The following is a 26,040-nucleotide window of genomic DNA, read 5'->3' as shown; positions in this document are numbered from 1 at the left end:
CCCTTTATCTGGGTTTCTGCATCCTTGGTCTTCTCCCAGTATTGTTCTTTATGCAAGAAGCTTCTGATATTTGCATTTTTCTATTATTTTTGTACTATGACAGATGTTTCTTAAGTAAAAGGTTAAAATTCAACACATAATTCTGCAAGCTAAAATTTAAATGCTTAATTCATATTGCTAACTCAAGGGAGCTCTAAAATCTCTATTTCAAAAGCAACAAACCTTTGAAAAGTTAAACCTCAAGATAACTGTGATCCTCAATCAATACCTCCTTCTTCCACTTGCTTAAAATCTCTTTGTCCTGGGCACTCACTATGGCCTTTTTCCTGGAAGCTCTCTGGCTGTCTTGAATGCTTATGGAGTATAAGGTAATCCCTGATCTATTTTCAACTCTGCCCAGACAGAGACTGCTGGAAGGGAGGTAGGACTGGTACTGGGGACCTGGCAGCTTCTCCAGGAAGAAAAATTATTGAAATAATGTTAATGTGGACAAGGCATGCAAGTCCAGGTGGTGAGCTCAAATATGCAAGTACTTGCAGTTTCCCCTCAGCACTTGACAGTTAAGGGGTATGGTCTCTTCTTATTTCTGTCTCTTAATCCTCAATCCTTGCCACACTCCTTCAACATCTTTTGCATTGTCATCTTCCCTGTTTTCTCCCTCCCTTCTTCTTTCTGTGACTTTCTGTACACGACAGACAATCTGTCACACACTGTCAGCTTGCTCAGTCACCCGAGCAGTGATAATGATGGTGTAGAAATTGTAGGTGCACAGGAGGCAAAGGTGTCATGCTTCTGTGTGCCCTCTGCAGGCAAACCTGCTTCCCAAAGCTTCAGTCAAACTTGGAACAAAGGCTTGTCCCCACTGCTTTGTTGTGGTTTATGCATTGATGGAGCAACACTTCTGTCTCAGCCCGCTTAAGCCACTGCAAAGCTGGAATTGTTGCTTTAGCAGCAGATGTGCTGGCAGGGTTCTTACAGCCCCATAGTAAGAACTCTGCAGTTCTTCTAGAACAGGTTTCTGATCTTTGTGCAATAAAAACAATGCCTTCAACTGCTGCAGTGCAAGTCATGCACTCATGTAGATGTGTTTTCAGACACAGGTATTGCTATATATGCCTAGTGAGTGGCCTGCTGGGGAGCAGGGACAAACGAGGAAGGAAAGTGGGCTCATAAAACATGCTTCTGCTTCAAAAAAGAAGCTGTGACTTCCCTTCTCAGAGAAGGATATAAACTTTTTCTTCAAGGGAATAAACAAGTCTCTCTCTATGTCCTGATCTTTTATTAGTTTGAAATTGTTCAGAAAGGTTGTAAAATTATTTTTTTTTTATTTTTTTTTTTTGGTGTGGTGTCAGGTCTGCATTGCAAGCCTGTTCTCCCAGCAGTCAGGGCCCTGCACAGCTGCTGTGGGTGGGGCAGGTGCTCAGGTAATTACCAACAGCTGCTTGGTAATTACTGACAGCCAGGTGAGAAGTTGGCTTGTGCCTGGTTGAGGGCTTGAGGACTGTGCTGAGAGAAGAGATAGGGAGTGGAGTGGGAAATACTATTTACACAAGCAGGTATAGGTGGATGTCTGGAGTGTAGGTGGGATTTAACTGGTTTAGGTAGTGCATTTATGAAGAACTGAACATTTAATTCTAAGATAGGACTATTTAGTTGCTACTCTAAATGCTGCATTTACTGGCATGGAATGCAGTTTCTTTGTGTTTTGCTCTTAGAGTATCTCAACAACATTGAAGTCCAATTATAGTCTTCATAAGCACAAGTTAATATCTTACTTTTTGTTGCAAACAGAAGCTGAAAGGGCCAATGGATCTTGCATTCAGTAATGTACACATTTTAAAAGAAGTGGCTCTCTCATGTTCCTCTGGCTAGCTGGTCTCTTCAGGCTAGACAAACATTTCTGGGAGCATTTCCTTGCTGCTCCAACATCTCTATGCCCTTGGAATCTGATGCAAATACTATATTTTTCTAAAATTATCTCTAGGCCCTTTCATTTTCTAATTTGCACCTGTCACCTAGGTGAAAAACCAGTCTGATAAGGTTTTATTTTTTGTAGGCGTCTCAAATTGCAGCCCATTGTATTTAGCTGCAAAATCCTAAATCATGCTATCAGGATACCTGAAATGGATGCTGGTAGAGAGTAAAAAAACAATGCCTGATACAGATGCTATCAACTATTTTTAGTTCCTGACAGTCCAGTATTGCCCTTACCCAAGGACTGTTCTTGTTTTTTTCTCTTTTTCTCAGCTCTCAGTTCTGTGAGGGCTGAGAAACAAAAATCCCAAGTAAGGGTATCCAGAGTAGATGGACATGATGAGAATTCGGGGCAAATTTGACCATGCACTGATCTGTAGGATTGCCCTCCTCCGGGAAAGATTCTAGTGGTGTGATTGCAATAATTTCTCCTGGTCAGTGTTTTTAGTGTTAACATAGCTACCCAGGCAGCCAGCCAGGTTTTATGACTCCCTTTGGAACTGAAAGAAAAAAAGAAGAAAACGTGTCTGTGGTGTTTTCCTGCAGCAGTTCCACATGCTATTGGTGGCATGTAACAACTAGATTCCACACCTAGGAACTGCTTGTGGTGCAGTCTGAAGTGTGCTAGCTGTGAGAGCTGCTTCTGGAGAAAGGTGATTTCTATTACTGCTGTGTTAATTCTTCCTACAGAATGAGAACATCCCAACAACTTCCTAGTTGCTTCCAGACGTTTACATAAGGATTTGTATTTGTACCCCTGTTCTAGAATGTTTGAATTCTGTAGTCAAGCTACCCAAAAGGTCCAAGAGCTGTATCCAACCAAAGGTGTGTTTGGGTGGTGGTCTGGGACAGAGAGTATTCTCCTCTGCAGTTAAAATTGGCCAAGTTTAAGCTTTTTAATTGACAGGCATTTTTAACTGGAAAAATAACGGTTTTTGGAAATACAGAGTTTTGAAATCCCCATATTACATAATCTAAACACGGAGCATATTTTACAAGCTCGCTTTGGGAACTGCTTGCAATTCAATGCTGCCTCTTGAGGTGTCTCAAGTTGTGGGTGTCCTAAAGAAGAAGAGAAATAGGAATTTACAAGAGAGGAAACAGAACTCCAGAACTTTTCACTACACCAGTCCAGTACTGAAGTGGCTGCTGTGAAAAATACAGCCAGCCCCATGAAACTTAGCAGTGTGAAGAAACTGCTGTACAGTTTCTTCACAGGTGAACTTCAGTGTGTCTGAGCCAGTGCTGCAGGCTCAAATGCTGGCAGCATTATCTCTGCACCCTGGGACACTTCCCAGTTCCTGTGCCTTGACACTGCTTTCCCATGGGGCTGGAGAAGGAGTTTGGCTCTATGAACTGCCTGGTGCTGTGAAACAGGTTCATTTTTGTCAGATGAGGTGATGGTGTGCACGTGTCCACGTCTCCCTGCCTTAGTGCCCTTTGTGAGCTTCTTACTTGAGCTGGAATTTGTGGAGTGGTTAAAGCTTGCTGCCTTTTATTTCTTTGCTCCTATTCAGAGAAATGAGTTGTTGAAGTCTTTGAAATGTTCGGTTTTCATCCTTATGCAAGATAGTGAGGAATGCCTTCTTTTCATCCCTTAGGTAATTCTTTGCTTTATTATTGCATGCAGTGAGATAGGATTAGTGTGGGTTACAAGCAGTAAGAGAATATCAAATAAGACAACAATAAGCACAAGAGCAAAAGATAAAAATAGTCTCAGGAATTAACCTAGTAGTTTGAGATTTCTATGAATATATAAAACACTTGCAACAACGCTTAAATCTCTTTTTCTTTCTGATAAAAAATGTGTTTTCAAGTATTTTGCATACAGGATTCCCCTGGGATGGAAGAACTTGAAGCATTTCAAGTCTGCAGCTTCAGGAATGAAATAAACTTTTGACTCAAGTTGTCAACCTGAATAAACTCTTAACTACCCCACAGCAATTGCAAGTTATAGCTAATAAGGATGGAATAAAAACACAATTGCCCTTTTTCCTCTTAGCATTTTCTGCCTGGTCCTGTAAAATTTGGTTTTTTGCCTTGTTCCTTAGTTTGCTTTCCAAACCATTCCATGTCCTCAGTAGATCTGGAGAACTGTCTCATGCGTAGATCTGAAGAATCAGTTTTGAATCTAGGAAATTAAAGGAAGAATCACACTTCATAAGCTTGGGCTTCTGGACTGGAAGCTTTAGATCATTCAAGTAGACATTGCTGAATGTTCAAGCTGGTCTGGCAGGCTCCTCTCTCTGAAAAGTGGGCAACTGAAACCTCTGTGCTTGCACAGAAAGGCAAGTTATGGGATAGCTGGGAATTGGCTCTGGCCAGCTGGTGTCCCAGGTGTCATCTTTAATAGTTGTTTTCTTAGGTTATTAGTAACCAGGCCATTAGGCCAAGCACCTGTAGTGTTTGGTTTTTTTGTTGGTGGTTTTTTTTTGGTTTTTTTTTTTTTTTTTAGTTTTTAAAAATTATTTGAGGGTTGGTCTGTTTGGTTTTGCTTCTGTTTGCTTGTTTTAGTTTTGGCTAGCTGCGTTGGCAGGTGGCTGTGAGTGCACTGTAGTACCCCCAGCTGCTGCCCAGCTCTGCTCTATTATGTTTCTTTTTCTTAGCCAGGTCTCATAAGCCCTCAAAAGAAATATAATACACCCAAGGACAGCTAATCTATTACTCTGGAGGCATAAAATTAGCAGGATGACTTCTGCTGCAGTGTTAGAAACAAAAAGGTTGAATAAAAGGCATAATAACAAAGAGGAAAACTCGAGCCAGGTGCAGCAGTCCGCTCCTGGTAAAAACACCTCACAAAAGCACTTAGCTCTTTTCTTCTCTTCTTTTTCTCCCTGATGGATCAAGCGGCACTTTTTGGCTTCTATCCAATTAGATGTCCTCAAGTATTTGGTGAAGTCCCTGAGGTCCCATGAGGTGGCTTTTCACCTAATCCTTGAGAGAAACTTCTGGCCTTCTTTCCTTTTCTGGGGGACAAAGGCTAGTTTTGCCACTCTGCCATTAGGGTGCACACTCCTACAGACATGGCTCTCTTTTCTTTCTTGGTCTCTTACCCCTCTGGCACTCAAGGCCATACTTGCTATTGTAGTCATTAGGTACATGGTCCTGCCAGGATGGTTGACTAATTCAGGAACAAACAGCCTTGCTGCCATACCAGGGACACTGCTCTGGAAATGGGCAGAAAGAGAAACCATTTAATGTTTTTCACTTTAGAAATGTTCCATTGCAGCTTTATCTGCAGCAGAGTTACATTTACTGGACTGTCCAATAGAATTCCATGTGTCCAGAGCTAACTTTAATCACATAATTTAGGAGTGTCCAGCTGTAAATCTCACAGCCATGGGATCAAAAGTCCTTTCCACTTCTGGTTAAGTGGCTCTCCATTCCAGGTCTGGATGTACACCCAGTCTCCTGACTAGTGAGGATGTTCTTGAACATTCAGGCTTGTTATTGAGACCAAAAAAACAAACTTGCACTATCATCAAACTTTTTGATGATAAAAGCATTTTCTCCTAAGGGTTATGCTCTAGCAGCAGCATTTCAGCCTCCAGCCTCTGGTGGCAGACAAGGCTCAATAGCCAGGGCTGCCAGAAGGAGGCAGGGCAGGAGCAGTTTGCAAAGCTTCATTAAGAATCCAGGGAAACTGAGTCCCCATTTAATCCCCATTTTCTTTCCAGAGAGCCTCTGGAGATACTTCAATCCACCACCTTCTATCAACAACCATAACTTTTTGGAGGTGGTGCCAAGATTTTGTTTTCTCAGTTTTGATCCTTAAATGTTGAAGTAACTTACAATAACACAGAGGAAGGTCAACGGGCATCAGCTGTTTCTCATGCATTGCATGGGGTTCTCTCCCCTGCAAGGGGTCCAAACTTGTCACATCACAGGTTGTTCCCCGGGCAAAAGACCAGGGATTTTCACCATGTGCTTCCTTCTCCAAAAGTTCTATTTCATTTCCCCAAATCCAATTCGCAAAACATTCTCCATTTCATTTTCTTTGGGATCATTTCTAATTTTCTCATGTAATTCTACCACTTCTGTTGCAGAATGAGGTATCACTGCCAGACACTGCATCCTGATAAGCCAATTCCTTCTTTATCAGCAGGAAGGGCTTGGGATGAGAAGGAGGGAAGAAGATTGGCTTTGCAGAGCCGAACCTCTCCTCCAGGGAGCAGAGGAAGGTGACATCACTTTTGGGGCATCCTGCCTCAGTATTGTGTAGGGGTGGGGAGAGTTTAGGGTTAGGGGCGGGGTTGGACTTTGAGGCAGTAAAGCCCTCCCAAGGGCTGTGGGGCTGACCTTGCAGTCAGGAAGGCCTGGCTGTTCCTGGAGTCTGGAAAACACTGCTTCCAGACCTTCCCCAGCAGTGTTAAATTGCAACTCTAAAGCTCTTTGGCTTTGGAGGAGCGTGTTTCACTGGTTTCTCATGGTTTGGGGGCTGGCTTCATCCTGGCATTCAATTCCTGCTCTGGCCTGAGGCTGGCTATTCTTTCAGGCACAGCAATTTTCAGCTGATGCAGCTCTGTCCTGGTTTAGGGCAAGTTTGGGAGATAACCCCCAAAGGGGCTTCTCTACAAAAGCAGATTCAATTGCCCCTCCCCCCTCCAACCAGTTCGGGAGAAGATATCTCCTTGGAGAAAAGTGGAAAGAAACCTGTTTATTAAGCAATAGAAACCAAACAATATTAAACAATAAAACAATATTAAACAATCCAAGGAAAAGCAAACTCAGAACAGTCCCCTCCCTGGGTTGCAGCTCGGCTCACTCAGTCTTTGACCAGTCTCTGGTGCTGGAAACGCCGCGGCCCAGGCCCGGCCAGGGCCCACAGGTGGAGCTGCCGGTGCTCTTCTGGGTGTTCAGTCCAGAGCAGGCTTGAACAGATCCAAGAAAAAAGGAAAAAAATCACAATCCGGAGAACTTCTTTGCCTCAGCTAGCTAAAACTAACTAAAAGCAAGGAAAAGGGAAAAAAGGAGCTCTGTCCGGCTGTCTGTCCATCCGCAGACAACACAGTCCAGGAGCAGGAATGTGGAGGAGTGAGAGCAGTCTGAAAACAAACTGTGCGCTTCTTCCCTCCCCTCTTCACTGTCTGGAAGAGAGTCTTAAAGGTGTAAAACTTATTATTCGGTATAAACAGAACAAGACAATTGGGGATAAAAGCATCATATAGTCAACCCAGGACAAGCTCCTTTTCTAGCTGATGGGCACCATACAGCTCTGAGTCAATCCTCCATGCATATGGATACCAGGCATGGTCCTTTACTGGGAGTTTTTAATTTTCTTCTAAAAAAGTTCATGTTTTCTCCAGAAGAAACTGTGGATGGTGCTAGTTTCTCTCCATCCCCATCTCTCTTTAGTGCTGGACAAGCTTTCTATGTAAGCTTTTAGCAAGTGTGTCAGTGGAGAGCAGTTCAGATCAGTTTCTGGGTGCAAATCCATTACTTTCCTGCCAGAAAAGAGCAGCTTTGACTGAAAATTTATTTCTCCTTTATTATGGCACGAGCACTTAATGCTGTATAAAAGGCTCAAGTCACCTCAAGAGTACCCTGCCTGCTGTGCCAATTAAAATGTAAGGCCCCAAAAATGTTGCTCTGTGGGACACTGTAAAAGGACTTAAACTTGTTCCTGTACTCTTAAGATAGAAAAGCAGGAAAAATACTGATGAGATGTTCTCAAGATATTGGAACAACAAAAAACCCTTCACTGTCAACTTTCAAAAATCAGAGAACTTGAAAGGTAAAAAAATTAAACATAACAGAGAATATTTTACAAAGCATTAACTTAGCCCAATCAACCAAACAAAATGTGTTAATTGAGTTAGATTTAGATCATTAACCCTGTTAAGATTTTAAATTACTCAAACATCTGAGAGCAGGGAAAAGGGAGAAGAAAGAGAAAGAGAGAATGACAGAAAGGAACCAACATAGCTATCACTCCTGGTTCCAGTGGTGTTCAGCTGATAGAAATTCCAAGAAGAAGTAGGATCAAGACATGTGGTGGCCACATATCCCAAGGTAAATAGCCTTTGGCTCTCCTGGGGCCTTCCCCCACATGGGGCTCCCACTCACCTGGCCATTTAGGAGCTGGGTTAGGGGCTCCAGACACAGGTGTGGGGCATTGCCTCTGGTGTGCCAGGGATCAGTGGCTGCTGCTGGGCTGGGATACAGGCCTGGGGGTGTGGGGCGTGCCGAGTGGGGCATCGCCTCACCAGAGCAAGGCTTGATCTGCCCCCTTCCCCACATACAAGCCCCTGAAAAGTGTTGAGCCAGCAATCTCCTCTAGTCTCTCACAACAAGGTGTCCAGGTTCCTGTGCTTCTTGGCTGTCAAGACTCCACAGATTTGTGTCTGGATACTAAGAAACTTGGACATTTATTCCTTGCAAAAGCGGCAGCATGAGGGTTGTTTATTCTTTCGAAGGCCTTCCCTCCATTCTATGTCCTCTTCTTGAGGTAGTCCTTGTAAAGCCTCTCCTCTCTCCCCTTCTTCATGAAAATGGAGGGGAACAACGGAAAAAAACAATAGATGAAAGACTGAAAATGTTAAAGTTAGAAATGTAGTGAGGAAAAAAAAACCACAGTGCACAACAATAAGAAGAAACTTGTGCAAAAGGAGTAATGGCTTAAGCAACAAAGGTGAAGTGTCACATGGGGCCCCTGGAACAAAGACACGATGGCAAGGACTTACAGAATGGTTCTGATGGTAGATGGGGGCTGCTGGTGCTGCCTGGAGCAGCTGTGCACCTGCAGTGGCAGTTTCCTGCTCCCTCTCTGCAGCAGGGATGGTGGCAGTGGCGATGGTGATGGGTGTCTCTCTGTCCCTGCAGAGCTCTGTTTGGCACTGCCGCTGCCATCAGTCTGCCACGCTGGGCATGTGTGTGGGAATGGGATCTGCCACTTCACTGCCTCTTCCTACCACCCTGCTGGGCTCCACTTGGCTTGGCTGGACTCACTTGGGATCAGTGTCACCACTCTGGCTTGCCTTGTTCTGCTGGAGCAGAAAAACAGTCCCACATGCCACTCTGGCCCTGCTGGGTTCAGCTGTGTGTCAGAGCTGTCACTTCCGTGCCACCCATCTCAGCCCCATGTGCTAACAAATACTGTGGAAGGACAAAAATGGGGGAAAAAATGGTGGTGGTGCTTTGGTCGCAAGGTCTCCCTGTTAGAGTGAGTCAGACAGAATGATCCTCCTTGCATTTTCTGTCATGGCATTTCCCTGCTGAAATCCCACCCATGGCTATGATGTAAAATGTTTTGAATATAGACTGCTGAAAGATCCATGACCTTGTCTCTGTACCTAGGAGAAACTTCTAAATGTAATTAAAGTAGTGCTTCTCCTTGTTTTCTGCTTTCTAGAACGAAGGAAGGTCCAGCTGGAACAAGCCTTCTGGCTTTTGCTCAGCAGAAATAGTTGCCAAAGACCACTAATGTGGTTCCTCACATCCTGGTCCCTTCTCAGTGCTCAGCTTCTCAGTGTGAGCTCTAGGGGCTCAGTGTGTTTCTACTCTTACATGCCTTGAGCAACAGGTGATGGACTAGGAGGGCTTTTTGTGTTGCTTTGTAGCAGAGGAGAACTTTGCAGGCTTTTTTTTTGGCATTAGGTGTAGAGCAGGTCTGGTTCTATGCATGAATTCACAATCCAGCCTAGGGCGGCTGCTATTGTGATGTCAGCGGCCGCATCCCGGCGTTGTCAAGGCAAAGTTGCTGTGCTGAGGCCCGGAAGGGCTCAGTGTGCAGAGCAGCTCTGTGGCACGCTCACTGCAGGCGAACCTGCTGATCGACGAGGTCTCTGCCAGCAGGACTCAGAGTATTTTTGTTTTTTCCCACAGGCGTTGTCTGGTGCAGACTGGAGCAGTGCTGCTCGAGCCATGGAGGGAGTGTGTGCTGCAGTTTGCACGGCTTTTTCCGTGGCTTATTCTGGGTACTTTCTCACCCACCTGGCACGTAAGTAGATGTTGCAGCATATGGAAACCAAAATGCCACAAAGAGGCCTTTGGTTGGGTAAAGCCGCTGTCAACAGCTCCAGCTAAGAGAGGGGTGTCTCTAGCCAGTGGGGAGTGGGCAGCATTTGTAATGTGGCCTGCAGAGATTCCACTCCTCACATGGCACAGCCTGTGGCTATGGAGTTTAGAGTCTCCTCAGTTTGCTAGCTCAAGGAAGACAACTTCTAAGATAGGAAGAGTTGGAGAGCTTGTCAGGAGTCCTTGTAAAAGCTGTGCACTGCTCTCCAGGACTGAGGGAAAGTCCCTCAGTTCAAGTCTTTTTGTCTGCATTCCCTCATCCCAGCATGTGCCTGTGGACCTTGACACTTCCTGCACACTAAAAGAGCCATTTGTTCTGTGATGAAGTCACAGAATCAGCTTGGAAAAGGCCTCTGAGATAGACATTTCAGAGGAGTTCTTGTATGCTCCCGAACCCTAGAGCTGTTCCTGTGCTGTGTCACGATAGAACTGCCACCCTGGCACTTGGGTGGAGCTTTTCTGGGGAATGGTTTTCAGTGAGCTCATGGCAATTGCTGCATGCAATCTCTTGAGAAAACTGAAGCACAGGAAAGGGAGGAGCTGTAGCTCCTGCTGGGTGGGGTGGGGCAGAAGCAATGATTGTTACAGAACCACTGGGCCTTTCTGAGTCTCAAGTTTCTATGGGTTGAGTGGCCACAGAGGACAGAAGGTAGATACCAGGCAATATTTTGTGCTGTTGACTTGCTTGCTGTGTGACACAGGGGTTGCAGATGGAGTGGTGTAGTGAAAGCAGAATGCTCTGTCTTTGGGTTGACTTTTTGTGGGCTTGCCCAGCACAGGCAGTTTTCTTACAGCATCTGGTTGTTTTTCCCTTGTGTGTTGCAGGTCACATCACCCGTGCCTGGAGAGAATCCGGTCTTTGGGTGAGTGGGAAAGGAGCCTCTGGCTTTGGTAGCATTTGACAATTGTGGAGCAAGCTGTGAGCTGGGCCTGTTGCAGTCCAGTGCCAGCCTGGTTGGATGAATGAAACTACAGTCCAGACCCTTTGCAGCAAGAGCAGCAGCAGGAGGAGGAGCCCAGGCTGTTTTCTCCAGTTCCTTTTCAGAGCTTTTAAGCAGCTGGAAGTGGGGTTGCTTGGTGCTTTAAGCCATGACAGAATTTCCCCTGCACAAGAGAGCGCAGTCCCCTCTAATTGTCCCATTTTATTTGAGCTGGAACAACTTAGAATCCCATTTCTCTGCAGATGATTTTTCCTTAGTGCATCTGGGTCTAGAGCTGAATATAAAGAAGGTCACTTGTCCCTCACACTGCTCTCTGTCTGCAGAGCCCAACACCAACCTCGGAGGATCCTCTGGCTGCGTGTCTTCCTGCAGAAGAGGCCAAAGAAGAGGAAGATGCTCCCCAAACTGTGTCTGCTGCCACTGCAGGGCCTGAGCATCCAGCATCAGTAAGTGGCAGCTCTGGGTCGTGCTGTGCCTGGAGCAAAGTATAGCTGCAAATTTCTGATCAGACAGCACCTCCTGTGCCTGGCTGAAGATGCTGGGGGCCGGAATCTTTCCAGCCCTTCCCCCAGTCAGTGGGGCCTGGAAAAGGGGAGTGGAACTTGGATTGTTTAGGCAGCAGGTTCCTACTGTTCTGAAAGGGGCTGTGAATTTGTCTTAGCAAGAGACAAGAGGTAGCATTAGGATGTCTTTGGATGCTCCTGGGGTACAAGTGAGGCCCTTGGTGGCCAGTGGCTGTGCAGGCTCCCTGTCCCCTGTGAGGAGAGCAGTGCAAAGATGCAGTTCACAAGCTTGCAGGATATGAGGAGGCACTGTCCCCAGCAGGGACCTGGCCCTCCCCACAGAGCAGCTAAAGTCAGTAGCTAAAGGAAGAGCTGAGCTGCAGCAGGGCCTGTAGCTGAATATAGGTAAGGTGGTGAATGACAGGTTCTTCCTGTCCCTCATGCTGCTGTCTGTCTACAGAGCACAAGGGCAGCGTCAGCACCTGCTCTGGCTGCCTCTGTACCCGAGGAAGAGGCTGAAGAGGAGGAAGGTGCCAATGAACCTGGCCCTGCTGTCAGCCCACAGCCGGAGCAAACAACACCAGTAAGTGCCCGCTCTGGGTAGCAGCGTCTTTGGTGTCATTTTGTCCGTCATGTAAAAGCAGCCTTTGGATTTTGTGCCTTGAGCTGTTGAAGCGGGTGCACAAGCTGAGAGGTGAAGAGCCCTGGGTGTGGCCAGCAGCATCTTCCTAGGGGCTTGCATTTGAAATGGGATGGGAGGGGCATCTCTGCCAGGCACATTTGTGACCCAAATTCATTTCTTGTCCCAGAGCTCCATCTCCTCTGTCCTGGCACCTGCACAAGCTGCAGCTGAAGGCTCGGGAGAAGGCTCCAGTGCCCAGGCTGGAAGCTCAAGCACGAGCAGCTCGTGCACCTGGAGCACGACCAGCTCGTCTGGCAGCAGAGAGCAGCAGCGAGAGAGGACAGAGGACAAGTGCCTGGCCATGCTGAGTAGGTCCTTTGTGATCCTTGTGTGCCAGAGCAGTGCCTTGTGTGCGCGTGTGTCAGCATGAGCTGTCCCACCTCCTGCTCCTCCTCAGCTGAGTGCCAGGTCCTGAGGCCTCCTCCACACAGGCCCTGTTGTTGTGCTCTGAGGTGGTGAGGGATCAGCGGGGTGTTGCTCCTGCCTCTGAGAGCAGCTCGGCCTGGTTTGGCTTTGCCTGAGCTTCCCTGTGGGCAAAAGGCCAAGCAGAGATTGTTTCTGGCTGAGCAGGAGGCCGTGACCTCGCGAATGAGTAGGCCTCAAGGAGCTCCTGCGGGGCCCAGCTGCTGTGGGCATGGCCAAGGTCATCTCCAGCACTCAGCCTGTCCTAAAGGCTGAGGGACCTCATTCCTGAGGCCATCACAGTAGCTTATAACATGAGCTGCTGCTCCTGAAAGGCTGAAGGGCATTATTTAGGCAAAGTCCTGCTTAAAGCTGGAGATCTGGGCTCTGCTGGAAGCACTTTGCAATATTCTTCCTCTTCTGGAGAGGGCAGCTGATGGTAAAAATTGATTCCAGAACCCAAGATGCCTTTGATGTTTGCAAGGATGAAAGCTTGTGTTGAATGTCGCAGAGTGTTCATTGCCAAGAGCAGGAATGTTTTGTTTTTCCTGCTGCCCTTAATGTTTATAGACAACAATCACTTCTCTTGGTTAGAGTTTTCTGATCCCTGTCTCCTCTGACTATTTCTCCATGTGCTTAGATTGCAGTTTAGACTATTAGTTTTGTGCTGGCTATCTGTGCTGCAGGGCTGCTTGTCTTGCTGCTGCTGTTTTTGAGGTGGTGCTGGTGTGGTGGTGTTGTTGTTTCCCGACTGACTGAGTTGAAAGGGCCCAGTGTCCCGGAGAGTGGGGCTGCCTTTGTGACCTGCTGCAGGGTGGGATCTCTTTTGAAGTGAGCATCTTTCCTTGGGATTTTTACAGAGATGCTGGTGAGCGAGGGAGATCCTGAGGCTAAATACACAGAAGTGGAAACTCTTGGCAAAGGGTGAGTGCAGCCACAGTTCCTTCTTCAAAGGGAGGGGCAGTGTGTTTTGCTGGTGTCCCATCTCCCCAGAGTGACATCAGGCAAGCTCCAAAGCTGTTCATACACTGTGTTAAGAAGATGCCAGGTGATCTCTCAGTGCTGGCCAGCATTTATAGCTGTTGTCCAAAGGCACAGCAGAGGCACCTGGATGCTGGCAATGTCTTGTCTGTGGTAAAGAGCAGCACTTGGCAGATCTCCTGTCCCTCAAGTGTGTTTGCACCTGTTTGCCGCTTTTCGTAGGAGAAATAATTTTTGAGTGTCTTGAAACAGTACAGAATATGTGGGAATGAAAGGAGGAGAAACCTCATTGCCTCAAAGGTCAAGTTAGCAGCTGACAGCTGTCAGGGAACAGCTCTTGGTAACATTTCTTTCCAGTATTTTGCTGAAAACAAGATTCAGTGGTCAGGATGACCACCACCTAGTGTAGAAGCCAAAAGCAGAAATGAAAGCAGCAGCTCTCTTTTGTGGCTGAGATGGCAAAAGACAAAGATTCAGGGGAATGCCCAGTGCCAATGCACTCTAGAGGAAAAGGCATCATCTGCCTGATGGCAGACCCCTCGTGGATCCTGTGGGCTTTAGGCCTTTGCTGCAAAGAATCCACCAAGCTGTTCCCCTTGAAAGCCAGCTCTGCTGACTGTAGATGGGATTGACTTGCAGCATTTTCTCTGGGTAAGCTGTCCTGATTCAGGGCGAATTTGGCAAGAAACCTCCAGAAAGCAAATCCACTTGGCCACTGCCCCCAGCCGATTAGGGAAAATTTCCTCGGACAGAAGTGGAAAGAAGTTGTTTGTTTAACAGGCAAAGCACTCCCCAGCATACAAAATGAACAATCATGGATGACAAAACTCATTTCCTGCTCTGAAGAGATGGCAAGTTCAGAAATTCTCTCCTGGGGGTTGTCACTTTGTTATTTGTCCCTCCAGTGCTGGGAAAGGCTGCAGAGTAGGCCCTGGTGGGCTACAAAGTGTGAGCTCTCAGTGTTTTGCCGGGTCCCAGTCTGGAGCAGGTTCGAATGGTTCCAAGAAAAGGGAAAGAAAAACAGTAAAGGGAAAATTCAGACTGCCTTAGCTAGCTAAACTAACTATCTAACTAAAAAGCAAAAGGAGTGTGGTGTTCAGCCCTGTCTGTGCCCAGACAACAACACTGGAGTTCTGTGTTCCAGCAGACTGCGGGGGAGAGTGCAGCTGATAACAAAACTCTGTGCTCCCTCTTCTCCCGGCCCGTACTGTCTGATCCAGTCTTGGAGGCACAGAATATAACATCCAGCATAAACAGAACAGGTGACTGGGGGTACAAGCATCATAACGTCACCCCAGAACAGAAGCCAAATGTACAAGAAGTCACCAGAAGAGTAGAGTCCTTCCAGTGGTTGGTGCACTGAAGAGAAGCAGCTGCCAATGGCTCTGGACCCAGAACACAGCTGCCTAAGGATCCTGTGTTTTGAGGACTTCTCCATTTGTGTATGCAGCAATGGAAGGCTTTGCCTGCTCTGGCTGTGGCTGGACACTGTTTTCCTTGCAAGCTGGAAAAGGGATCTGTGTCTGCTTGAGTTTGGCAGACAGACTCCAAGGAGAGGTGTAAGGAGACCCAACCGGCAAATTCCTGGAAGAATCAGACACATGCACAGCTAGAAAAAGAGAAAAGGGAGAAAAAACCCAGAGAAGAATCTGTGGTGTTCCATTTACTGTTTTCCCCAGGACTTTTTTCCTGTTGGACTTGTTTTGCACTTGCAGGGACTAAAGGATTTCTTTCTCCACTGCTGTTTTGTTTCTAGGGGTTTCGGCACTGTGTGCATGGCAGTGGAGACTGCCACAGGAGAAGAGGTAAGCCTCAAGCAGCGTCGCAGCTTCTGCAGCTCTCGAGTGCCCTCCCCTCTGCTGTGAGCTGTGGCTGAGCTTTGGCTCGCCAGCAGAGCTTTGCTGCAAAGGTAAATGGAGTGCAGAGCCGTGTCTTCCTGCCAAATACAGTGGGGACAGATTTTGTCCTTTTCAGCTGCCCCAGGGGATGCAAGGAGGCCAAGTGGTATCGTTCAGAGGAGGACACAGGGCTGGGTCTAAGTGCCCAGGTGGTGTCTCAGAGCATGGCACTGCTCTTTGGGGCTGCAGCATTCCTGAATTCTCATTTCAGGCTGTTAGCCAATACATGGGAATGGTGCTGGTAGTTCTGCAGCCACCTGCAGTGCTGCCCTTGGGATCTGTGCTTAGAGAGAGAGGTGTGCAAGGAGTCTGTCAAGGGCCTAAGCCCTGCTCAGAGCCTGGTGTACATCCCTAGAGGATCAAGGCATGGCTTATTTCTTTTTACAGTCAGGCAGTAATTGCTAATATTAGTGGTGTGAAGTAAAGTATTTTAGTGGAATAAAATGCAAATTCCTGAAGTGAGGAAGTGCTAGGATTGTCTTTTTTGGAGGTGTCCTTAATGATGTTTTCATCATCACAGCATTTTTTCTGTGAAATATGTAGGGTTGTGTTTCTTATGGGGAATAACCCTCATGATTTTCATAGGACACCATTTTATCAGTCATGTCTGTAAGAGTTTGCTTTGTAGTTGTGCAATGGAGAATGCCAGTGGTTGCTGGAGTAATGATCAAGCCCCCTAGAAGTGCCCAAGGTTTCCCAGCAGTTCTGCTCCATCTTTACCAGCACAAAAATGGCTTCCTGCTTGCAAGAGGTGTGTCAATGACAATGGGATTGATAAAGTAAGGCCCTGGGGGAAGACTGTGGGCACAGTGAGTGTTGTTAGAGCTTTGATGTGGAGAGCTTAGACCATGTTTCTCCCAGGTTTACAGGGCAAAGGATATCTGTCTCTCTGTCCTGGGAGGTGCCCAAGCACGGGGTCTGATGTCCAGTCACAAGGCAGTTTGGCCCAGCCCAGCTGGGGCTGCTGTCATCCCATAATCACTGTCTCCATCTTCCCCTTGTGGACCTGTGCCACAGACTTCTTTTTTTCATGGCTTTCCATGTTGTTTTAGGTGGCCATCAAGAAAATTAGTCTCCTGCAAGAGAGCAGCAGCGAACTGTGCCTGAATGAAATCCAGGTCATGCGTGGCAGTAAGAATGCCAACATTGTGAACTTTGTAGATAGGTGAGTGGTTCTGCTGTCCTGCCATGAAAGGTCATTCTCATCCTGCAAGCCAGAGGTTCAACCACTCCTTTGGGCGCTGGGAAAAGAGGATGGAGCTGTTAATTGCTGTTTCTGGGCTGATTTACAGCGTCTTGGGAGGAGATTGCATTGGGGCTGCATTCATCTTTCCTGGCATACCTAGTGTGAAGGACGCTTTCAAAGACAGGACTTGGCCCTGTCTTACTGAGCCAACAGCCTCCAAGTTCCTGTTCTCTCTCCACATTGTTTTGTTGGGTTTGGGGGTTGATTTTTCCCCTGGGTCTGAAGTGCTGACAAAGCACTGTCTATTGTATTTCCCTTGGCCTGTTGCATTGGTGTGGATACCAAGCAGTCTTTTAAACTGCACAGAGTTCAAGTCCTGCAGAGCGTAGTGAATGACTACTCACTTCCTCCTGTGTTCCTCTGAGAGAGACACAGAAACAAGAATCCATCAGGTTGTGCGTGCGTTCATCTCCAGGCTGTGGTTTGCTCCTTTCAGCTACCTGGTGGACGAGGAACTCTGGCTGGTGATGGAATACATGGACGGAGGTTCTTTACACGATGTCATTAGGGAGACTCGCATGGCAGAAGGAGAGATAGCAGCTGTCTCTCGGGAGGTAAGGGATGGCACTTGTGCTTCCCATGGCTTGGTCGGAATGGTCCTTCCAAATGGTTGATAAGGAGAGGAGAGATTTCATCTTCCAAGCCTTTCTCTTATGTCCTTGGCAGTAGCAACAGCATCAGAAGTGCCTGCCAGTGTCCCTGCCCTTCTTCTAGTGTGTTTGTCTTTGCCTCTCTAAACACTTGCCTGGAGCCTGTGTGTGCTGCATTCCTTCCCTGTAAGGGCAAAGGCACTGGTGGTGCAAAGTGAAGCAAGGGGCAAAGACAAAGAGATACTGACAGGAGTCTCCCAGAGCTCAGCCTCAAAGGAGAGCCTTGCACCCAAAGTGGTGTTTGCAAAAGCATCCACTGCTGTCTGGCTGGAGAGAGCACAGCCACTGCAGCAGGGCTCCTTCAGCCTGTGTTTGCAGGGCACTGGCCAGAGGAACAATTGCCCTTTCTCTTTCAGAAGCAAACACACCCTCACTTCGAAAGGCACTGCTGTTCTCGTGGTGGAGCAGCAGGCTCTTGCCCTTGCCAGCAGCCTGTCCTGCCATGGCTCACCATCTCCCAGGAAGTCAGTGTTGCAGATGTGCCACTTCCCTGCTTGTGGGATGAAATCCACTTAGGCTTGTGTTTCTTTTTCCTCTCTCAGTGCCTGCAAGGCCTGGATTTCCTGCACTCCAATCAAGTGATCCACCGCGATATCAAAAGCCACAACATTCTCCTGGGCTTGGATGGATCAGTCAAGTTGGGTGGGTGTTGCTGGCCAGGCTCAGCCGTGGCGGGCTGCGGTGTGGGGCTGCCTTTGGGTGGCTCCAGTTCCCTGCAGTGGGACCTGTAACAGTGCAGGCTGCCCTGCTGCAAGCACAGAGCACAGCCACAAGGTGCAGGGAGGTGTTAATGGGAAGAAGGGCCCAGGAGTGGCTTTGGGTTGTGTGTGTCCCTTCCCAAGCAAGGCAGTTACGGTCTAATAGCTTCAGGGGACTAAAAGCCACTGCCTGAAACTGGGGGCTTTTGCTAAGTGGCCAATTCCGTATTTCCTTGGCTGCAGGCCTGAGGAATGGCCCCTTTACAGCTGGGTTCCACACTGCCTTCTTGGACATTGGTACAGTGGGGATTTCTTTTGTTTGCTTTCCTAAGTCACGCTGGTTTGATCAGAGTGGTTTTTCCTCCTCAGCTGATTTTGGCCTTGCTGCTCAGCTTACTGCTGAGCAGAACAAACGGAGATCAGCTGTTGGAACGACTTACTGGATGGCGCCAGAAATTTTCACCAGGAAGCCCTACGGCCCCAATGTGGACATCTGGTCCTTTGGCATTGTGGGGATCGAGATGGTGGAAGGAGCGCCTCCGTACCTGATGAAAACCTCCCGCACGGTACTCTGCAGCTGCTCTCAGACACTACTGTCACCCTAACAAAATCTGCTCCCATCCTTCTGCCTGGGAAGCTTGCCAAGAACTGAAAATGATAGGTCCCAGGCTGCACACTCTCTTATGCTTCTTGGCCATATCATCCCCTTGCCATTTTTGTGCATGGACAGCACCTAAAAATCAGGATGCCTTTTGCTTGGCAGAAGCTTTGCCTAAGGGAGCAGTGAGCAGTGCTGAGCTGCATTTTATGGAATAATCCTTGGAAATAGTAGAGTTAGACCAAGTCCTTCTTTTAAAACGCCTGTAGAGGTGGTGTCAGTGCTCAGAGAAGGAAAGCTTTTGCTGATGGAGCTGCTGCTAATTCCATTATCCAGTGAAATCAGGGGTCAAGGCAAGAGCCTTTGCATACTGGACTGGCTATGGCTGCCTCTGGCTTTGGGTTGTTTTAGTAGGGGTAGGAAAGGTATCTGCCACCCTGTGGCAGGGAGTAAAGTGCCACTGGAGAGTGGAGCTTGTCCAATGGGCTCTGTGTGAGCAGTTTGGGATGCGAAGGAGACAGGTAGAGTGTGGCATTTCCTTCTTCTCTAGGTTCAACAGCTGATAAGCACTGGGGCCCCCCCGAAGCTGCAGAAGCCCAGGCAGCAGTCGGCGTGGCTGCGAGACTTTCTGCACTGCTGCCTGGAGAGGGACGAGGACAGGCGCTGGTCTGCCCAGGAACTTCTGCAGGTAAAAGGCAAAGCGGCTGCAGGTCCTGGATGTGGAGAGAGAGGTGCACAGAATGCCCTCCTTTCTGTATCTTTCTGGCAGGCAGAGAAAGCCTGCTTCAGGCTGTGGGGAAAGTAGAAGTTCATTGCTTCTTTTTCTCTTTGGGCAGCATCCATTTGTAACATCAGCCAAGCCAGCCTCCTCCCTGACGCCTCTGATCATGGCCACGCAGCAGTTCATGGCCGACAGAAGATTCTAGCCCTGGAGGAGGCCTTTGTTGCTGTTTGTAGTTGTAGTTTGTAGTTTGTAGTCTGTAGTTTGTAGTTTGTAGTTTGTTTTGAGCGATAGTCAGAATAAATACTATAATAAATAAACCCTTTGCTTTGTTGGAAGCTTCCCTTTGTTCTCACCCTGTGAATAAGCTCTAAATTTGCTTCTGAATGGTCAGGTGTTTCTGCTGTGTGGGAAGACCCATGGATGGGGTTTGTGGCACGGTTTGTTTGTGAGCAAAGGTTTTCTTCCTTCCTTGCCTCCAGGCCACAGCCTCTTGTGGAGATACAGGCTTGCAGCTGTGACTAGAGGAGCAGAGCAGGGCAGAATGGAGCAGAGCAGTGGTGTCACTGCTGGGGATGCTGCTGTGCCTGTGGTTGTGTTGCAGCTCTTGGGAAAGGTTGGGAGCGTCTGTGTTGCTGTGGGCAGAGGGGGAGGGAGCCGGGCTTCTCCACAGGCTCAGGCGCAGGTGAGTGTCCAGTGGGAAGGCAAGTTCTGCCACGGGAACTGATGCCAACACAAGGGAGTTCTACACATACTTGCCTTGGTGGAGTAATTTCATGCTTTGCTCCAAGGAGCTGAAAAGAAGTCTGAAAATTTGCTGAATGTGGTAAAAAGATACAGCTTTGGCAATTTGAACAAAAATAGGGTGTTTATTTAAAGGGGAAAAACAAAAGGGGAGGTAAGGAAAAAGAAGAAAGGAAAGAAAGAAAAAAGGATAAAGTCCCAGGCCCAAGGATTGAGGAAACCTCTAGCCGAACTGGCGTCTGGCCCCAAGGCCAGAACCCAAGGGCATTGCAGTGAATGCACTTAGTCTGCCCTCAAATCTGGAAAAAGGTCTCTAAAAAGAGATATTGACCAAAATCTGCACTGTGGGGTCCCCTGCTGTAGCTAAGTCACAGTCCCAGTCACAGTAAAAGACAGCAAAGGCAGCTCTTCAGGCCAGGCTGCCCCTTTGATATTCTCGCTCCCCTCAGTCTGTACTTGCAGTTCTGCCCCCATAGTCTCTGGTGATTGGTGCTAGTAGATGATGAGGTAAGATCTTCTTTCCCAGAGTGTGCTGTCACTGGGGTGGGATGATCTCTCTGAGGTTTTTGATGGGAAGCTCTCTCATTAGTACGCACAGTTGCTATGGCATCAAGTTCAACCTGGAGTGGGTTAGAAATTGTCTATAAAATGCTGCATGCTGTTGGTGAGAGGAAACTGCACTGGGACCTTTGAAAGTATAAGGCTACTAAAAAGAGATAATTAAATTTACAAATAATGTAATTAGGTTAAGAACAAAGGATTATAAAAATAATATAGTTCTTATTTTGCTACCTATTTTAACAGGACTGTTAAACATTCAGTTGGGATCTACTGAATAGCTAGTATAACTTGATAATGATTTTATATTATTTACTTCATTAATTTGAACACTTTTATTTGATCAAACTAGTAACTTTAAACAGTTATAAATGCAAAAGCTAATTAATAGTTACAAATATAAACCAGACACAAATGCAAAAGCCATGTAAGGGATTTTATAAATGACAGTTCCTCCCTCTTTCTCTTATATTAGTCATTGGCTTTTGCATTTACATAAATGTAAAAGTTCTTTGTTGATAGAGTTTAGTTGTTTAGAATTAATCTAAACTTGCTGGGCCTTTTTACCGTTTTCCTCTCACTTTTGACTGGATTGAGATTTATGATTTTCTTGACAGTAGGCATAGAATGTTGGCTCGTTTGAAGATTTTGACTAGCGAACATGCTTTGTACTACTGAGGTAATTAGATGAATGAAACATGGGATTAAGCAGGGGAGAAAGAGAACGCTAAGTAAGGAAACTCCAAAAATAATTAAGGCTTTCTTCCACCACTCCCCAGAGAACATGTTTTTCCAGTATTCAGATGTATTGAGGGAAAACCATTTCTGGACTAGAACTCTTCTGATGTTTTGGGTAATTTTAGTAATAGTTTCACCATGGTCATCAATATGCAGGCAACAGTCTGATGTATTGAACTTGCCGCATATTCCACCCTCTTTGGCTAATAAATAATCTAGGGCTAAAGAGTTTTGATATACAGTTGTTTTCATTTGCTTCTGTTGGGCGTTGAAAACATCAATTGCACTCTTGGCCTGATTAGATATGACTTGAATCAGGGCTTGTAGTTTAATAATGCAATTTAGCATGTAAATGGGGGTTTGATAGCCCCAGCTCCCGTCCTGAGCCCAAGTGGCAGGTCCGTAAGTTTCTAAAATTCTCTCTGGTGGCCACTCTTCCTCGCCCCATTGTTGCATTCCCCCTATTTCACATCTTTTTTGTCTCTTTAATTTATCATCTAGGGGAACTCCGAGCTGGTTTCCAGCTGCTTCTGATAGTAGAAAGGGACTAGGTCATATTGCTCCTAAGGTACAATTGCCACACCAGTGAGAAGGGAGTTTAGAATATGCTCTTTGCCCACAATTCCAGTATAAACCTTGGGGGGCCTCCCAAAAATGTGAAAGCGTGATAAAAGTGGAGGTCCAATACTTAGAAACTTGGGGTAATACTGAATAAAGGCTGACTTTTAGGGTCCCAGCACTAATAAAGTTGTTCATTGGGATGTAATATGCAGTTCTTGTTTCTGATTTTCTTCTTTGACCAAAAGGTATCTGGTTCGTTCAGTATCCACCACGTCTTGTGATCCTCAGTTAGTAAATATCTTTTACAGGTAGTTTCTACAACTTCCTCAATATATCTTTTTCCTTTTCTCCAGATACATTCTTCTCCAAGAACTGTGTCCTTCAATAGCCAATTGTCTTGATCTCTTGGAGTTTGGGAGGGGAAATAATTTAGTTTAAGTAATTTGAGGGGTCCAGTACTGACTCCTTGCTGAGGCCAGGCTTCTGATTTGAAGGTGCCTCCACAAACCCAACAATTGGTTATATTTCGATTTTTACTAATTTGTTCTGCTAAAACAATAAATAAGTTTTTATCAGTAGCTAATGGATTGTCCCCCTTTTGTTTCCCCCTTTCAGTTATTACAATTTCTCGAATCAAATCAACATCATAAGTTTTCCTTTTTAACAAATCCTTCTTTTTCGTTATATAATTAAATTTGACATATAGCCAAATCTCTTGATCAGGGCACTCTCCATTCCTTTTCTGGTTTGCATTTCCAATATCTCTACCAATCCACTGTTTTTTGCCTGATTGTCAGTATCTACTCAGTGTCATCATATTATAACAAAAGGGATTTACATAAGTATGTGCCTGGAATGAGTGTTTTATGAGGTAGGAGTTTCCTTTGGTCAGGTACACTGTATGTTAGCATTGGTGGCAGCAGACGCAGGCTCTGACAAGAGGGATCTACTGGATCCAGAGGGAGAGTATGAGGAGTAGGGCGCACCTTCCCTTCCCTCGCTCAGGGGTCAGTGGGAAGATTGAAGTGCCGTGGTACTGTCTGATAGGTGGTGCAGACCTTTCAAGCTCTCTGTTTTTTCTCCTGGGTTCGAACCCCTTGGTTGTCATGGGAGTGTACCTGGATGCAGGAAGGGACCTAAATGCAGTAACGTCCTACCTGGAACTGGCCTTGGTTCTATTCATGTTGTTTCTCCTAAGGAAATTTAAAAAAAAAAAAAAAAAGACATAGTTATTGGAGAGGAAAGGTCATTTCTCAGGGAAATGATACTCTTCACTGGTGGAGAAATGGAATTGAAAATTCGTAATAACTTGTTAAATAGTAACTACAACATCCATTAGATTCTCTGCTGTAAAGCAGTGAGAGAATAACAATTGATATAATAATTTCAGGAATAACACCGGGGAGGACTGTTGTAGAGAGTAGTTCATGGAGGTTTCTCGTCATCTTGCGGTGGTGTTACTGGACCTTTTTTTCCTCGGCTGATGGAAGTGCACCCTTTTTCCTGTGCTCGGATGGCTGTCTCTGTGGTCAATTGAACTTGGAAAGGACCTTCCCCTGATGGAGTCAGGGATTGTTCCTTCCAGCATTTAATAAGTACCTAGTCTCCGGGGCAGATCTTATGTAAATAGAAGTCTAAATGAATGTTCTGGGGTACAAGACCTCTCTGCTTTAAGTCTTTTAGATTCTGGGCAATCTTTTGAATATACCCTTGCACATTTCTATTTCCTCACTCTTTGGCAGTTACTTGATGTGGGGTGGCTAAATAGGGAAGCCCGTATAACATTTCATATGGGGAACAACTTAAGTCAGCTCTGGGTTGGCTCTGGATTCTGAGAAGGGCAAGGGGTAGGCACTTTATCCAAGTCGACCTCATTTCTAACATCAGTTTGGTCCAGGTTGTTCTAATAGTCTGATTCATGCGTTCTACCCTTCCCAAACTTTGAGGGTGCCAGAGGTATGTAATTTCCAAGTTATTCCAAATTGTTGAGCCAACTGTTGCAATATTAATGATGTAAAATGGGTACCTTGGTCTGAATCAATGTTATTTATAATTCCATATCTTGGGACTATCTGTTCTAGGATTACCTTACTTACTGTTTGAGCAGTGGCATTAACAGTTGGAAATGCTTCAACCCCATTGGTAAGGTGATCTACAATCACTAAGAAATACTTCCATCTTTGGACATGGGGCATTTCTGTGAAATCAATTTGAATACTTTGGAAGGGTCTAATTGCAATTTCAATTCTTCCAGGTCTCGTTCTCCTCGTTAATTTTCTATTGACTTTTTGGCAAATTATACAACCTATGGTAATTTGATTAGCTAATTCATCAATTCCCCGACATCCAAAATTTTGAAGAAAGTGACCTGCTACAGCTTTAGATCCCCAGTGTGTGGATTGGTGGAGGTTCTGTAAAATTTCTCGAGTGAGCTCTTTATTTAACATTTGGTGGCCATCAGGAAGATGCCACCGTCCCTCAGAATCTTCCTTTCCACCTAGTGATATGAGTTTCTGTTTTTCATTGTCTTTAAAAACAGGGATGGGAAGAGCGTTGTCCAGTGTACTCTCGGGTGTGTCTCTTGGATAAAATCTGTATACCTTTACTTCCCCCTCAAAAGCAGCCTCCTTTGCAGCATGGTCTGCTAGGATGTTTCCTCTGGTTTCTCCAGAGATCCCTTTTGATGACCTGGAACACGTACCATTGCAATTTCTTTCGGTAACTTAAGTGCCTCTAATTTTTAATATAAGTTCTTTGTGTAAAATGTCTTTGCCCTTAGATCTGAGAAACCCTCTTTCAGCCCAGCTTTTCCCGAACATGTGGACTACTCCATATGCATATTTAGAGTCAGTATAAATGGTTCCAATAGCTCTGTCTAGTCTGTGCAATGCTTTTTCCAAAGCATCTAATTCACATACCTGGGTAGACCAGGTAGTTTTCCTTTTCTAACCTGTACAGTTCTTTTCCATCTCTGATGGAGTATCCAGAGCACCTCTTTCCATTTACTACTCTAGATGATCCGTTGATGAACAGGATTTCTCCTTCATCTAATGGGCTCTCTAGGAGGTCTTCTTGAATTTTTGTTTGCGGGTTTATAAAAACTATGCAGTTGTGCATGAGATCTTGTTTTTGGGGATTCCACATAGGAACTGTGCGGGATTGGTGTGGGTGGTTGTTTTCAGGGTTACATTTGTGGAATGGATGAGGGTGCTCCCATATTGTATAATATGAGAGTCTGTTAGCCATTCGGCTGCTCGTTGTTTAAGAATGGTTTGGATGGAGTGTGGTGTGTATTCTATCAGATTTCTCTCAAATGTAAGTTTTTGCCTGGCTGTTACTAGGATGGCTGCTGCAGCGATTGATTGGATGCATGTTTGCCATCCTTGGGACACAGGGACCATCAATATGGACAAGTAGGCTACAGGTTTATGGAATCCTGACCACTCTTGGGCCAAGACCCCGTAAGTAATTCCTATATAGGTTTAATATATAGGTGAAAATCTTCTTCTAGTGAAGGAAGAAAGAGAACTGGGGTCTGAATCATCTTTTGCTTTAAATTGTCTAAGTATTTATTATCCTCTTGGGTCCAATTAATAGGTTCTGATGTAGTTAATTTTTCATATAAAATTGTGACACTTTGTGTGTATTCATCAATCCATATTCTACAATACCTCCTTAAGCCTAATAATTGTCTAACCTCGCTCTTTTTTTGGGGAGGTTGTAAATTTAAAATTCCTTCTATCCTTTCAGTACTCAGTTTTCTGGTACCATGACATGTGTGAAATATTTTACTTCTGGTTTAACAAATTGTAATTTGGATTTAGATATCTTAGTCCATTCTCTCCTAGAAGGTTCAGTAATTGAATGGTGCCTAATTTTACAGTGGATTCTTGCTCTCTGGAGAGTAGTATGTCGTCTACATACTGTGTTACTTGTATTCCTGAGGGTGGAGAAAAGGAAATGAACAGGCTCTCCAAGGCCTGACCAAAGAGTGTGGAAGACTCCATGTACCCTTGCAGCCGCCAGGTCCAGGTGAGCTGCTGTTTCCTTCCAGTGTCTGGATCTTCCCAGGTGAAGGCAAACAGGTGTCTAGAAGGAGAATCTACAGGGCATGACCAAAATGCATCCT

General features: G+C 46.0%; 1 protein-coding gene and 2 long non-coding RNA genes across 7 annotated transcripts; 1 reads left to right on the top strand and 2 right to left on the bottom strand.

The window, feature by feature from the left end:
* Positions 1–6,504: 6,504 nt before the first annotated feature.
* LOC135293011 (uncharacterized) lies at positions 6,505–10,426 on the bottom strand. Of its 3 annotated transcripts, XR_010355152.1 has the most exons (3): positions 8,658–10,420; positions 8,041–8,455; positions 6,505–7,418 (listed from the first exon to the last, which is right to left on the bottom strand). It is a non-coding gene; the product is annotated as an uncharacterized LOC135293011 (long non-coding RNA). The 3 variants fall into 3 exon arrangements; XR_010355150.1 differs by lacking the exon at positions 6,505–7,418 and having other exon boundaries at positions 8,202–8,455; positions 8,658–10,426; XR_010355151.1 differs by lacking the exon at positions 6,505–7,418 and having other exon boundaries at positions 8,202–8,452; positions 8,658–10,426.
* Positions 9,660–21,164, top strand: LOC135293010 (serine/threonine-protein kinase PAK 3-like). 2 transcript variants are annotated; one of them, XM_064407019.1, is made up of 14 exons: positions 9,660–9,913; positions 10,816–10,853; positions 11,255–11,377; positions 11,895–12,017; positions 12,244–12,424; positions 13,379–13,442; positions 15,256–15,304; positions 15,394–15,408; positions 16,450–16,562; positions 17,080–17,197; positions 17,836–17,935; positions 18,361–18,557; positions 19,140–19,277; positions 19,426–21,164. In XM_064407019.1, the coding sequence occupies exons 1-14, from the start codon at positions 9,838–9,840 to the stop codon at positions 19,513–19,515; spliced, it is 1,425 nt and encodes a 474-aa protein (XP_064263089.1). In that variant the 5' UTR covers positions 9,660–9,837; the 3' UTR covers positions 19,516–21,164. The 2 variants fall into 2 exon arrangements, with proteins under 2 accessions (XP_064263089.1, XP_064263090.1); XM_064407020.1 differs by lacking the exon at positions 15,394–15,408.
* LOC135293012 (uncharacterized) lies at positions 20,160–25,436 on the bottom strand. Of its 2 annotated transcripts, XR_010355154.1 has the most exons (3): positions 24,512–25,436; positions 22,898–23,104; positions 20,160–20,674 (listed from the first exon to the last, which is right to left on the bottom strand). It is a non-coding gene; the product is annotated as an uncharacterized LOC135293012 (long non-coding RNA). The 2 variants fall into 2 exon arrangements; XR_010355153.1 differs by having other exon boundaries at positions 22,898–25,436.
* Between the last annotated feature and the right edge of the window lie 604 nt (positions 25,437–26,040).

Source organism: Passer domesticus, unplaced genomic scaffold (assembly GCF_036417665.1).
Source record: "Passer domesticus isolate bPasDom1 unplaced genomic scaffold, bPasDom1.hap1 HAP1_SCAFFOLD_63, whole genome shotgun sequence".
Taxonomy (NCBI): Eukaryota; Metazoa; Chordata; class Aves; order Passeriformes; family Passeridae; genus Passer; species Passer domesticus.
The sequence above is the reverse complement of the archived record's forward strand: the minus strand, read 5'-3'. Positions and strand labels throughout refer to the sequence as shown.

Coding starts and splice junctions, on each gene's coding strand:
- LOC135293010 (XM_064407019.1), top strand. CDS start 9,838: ATGGAGGGAGTGTGTGCTGCAGTTTGCACGGCTTTTTCCGTGGCTTAT. Junction 12,018..12,243: donor AGCCGGAGCAAACAACACCA/GTAAGTGCCCGC, acceptor TTCTTGTCCCAG/AGCTCCATCTCCTCTGTCCT. Junction 12,425..13,378: donor CAAGTGCCTGGCCATGCTGA/GTAGGTCCTTTG, acceptor GGATTTTTACAG/AGATGCTGGTGAGCGAGGGA.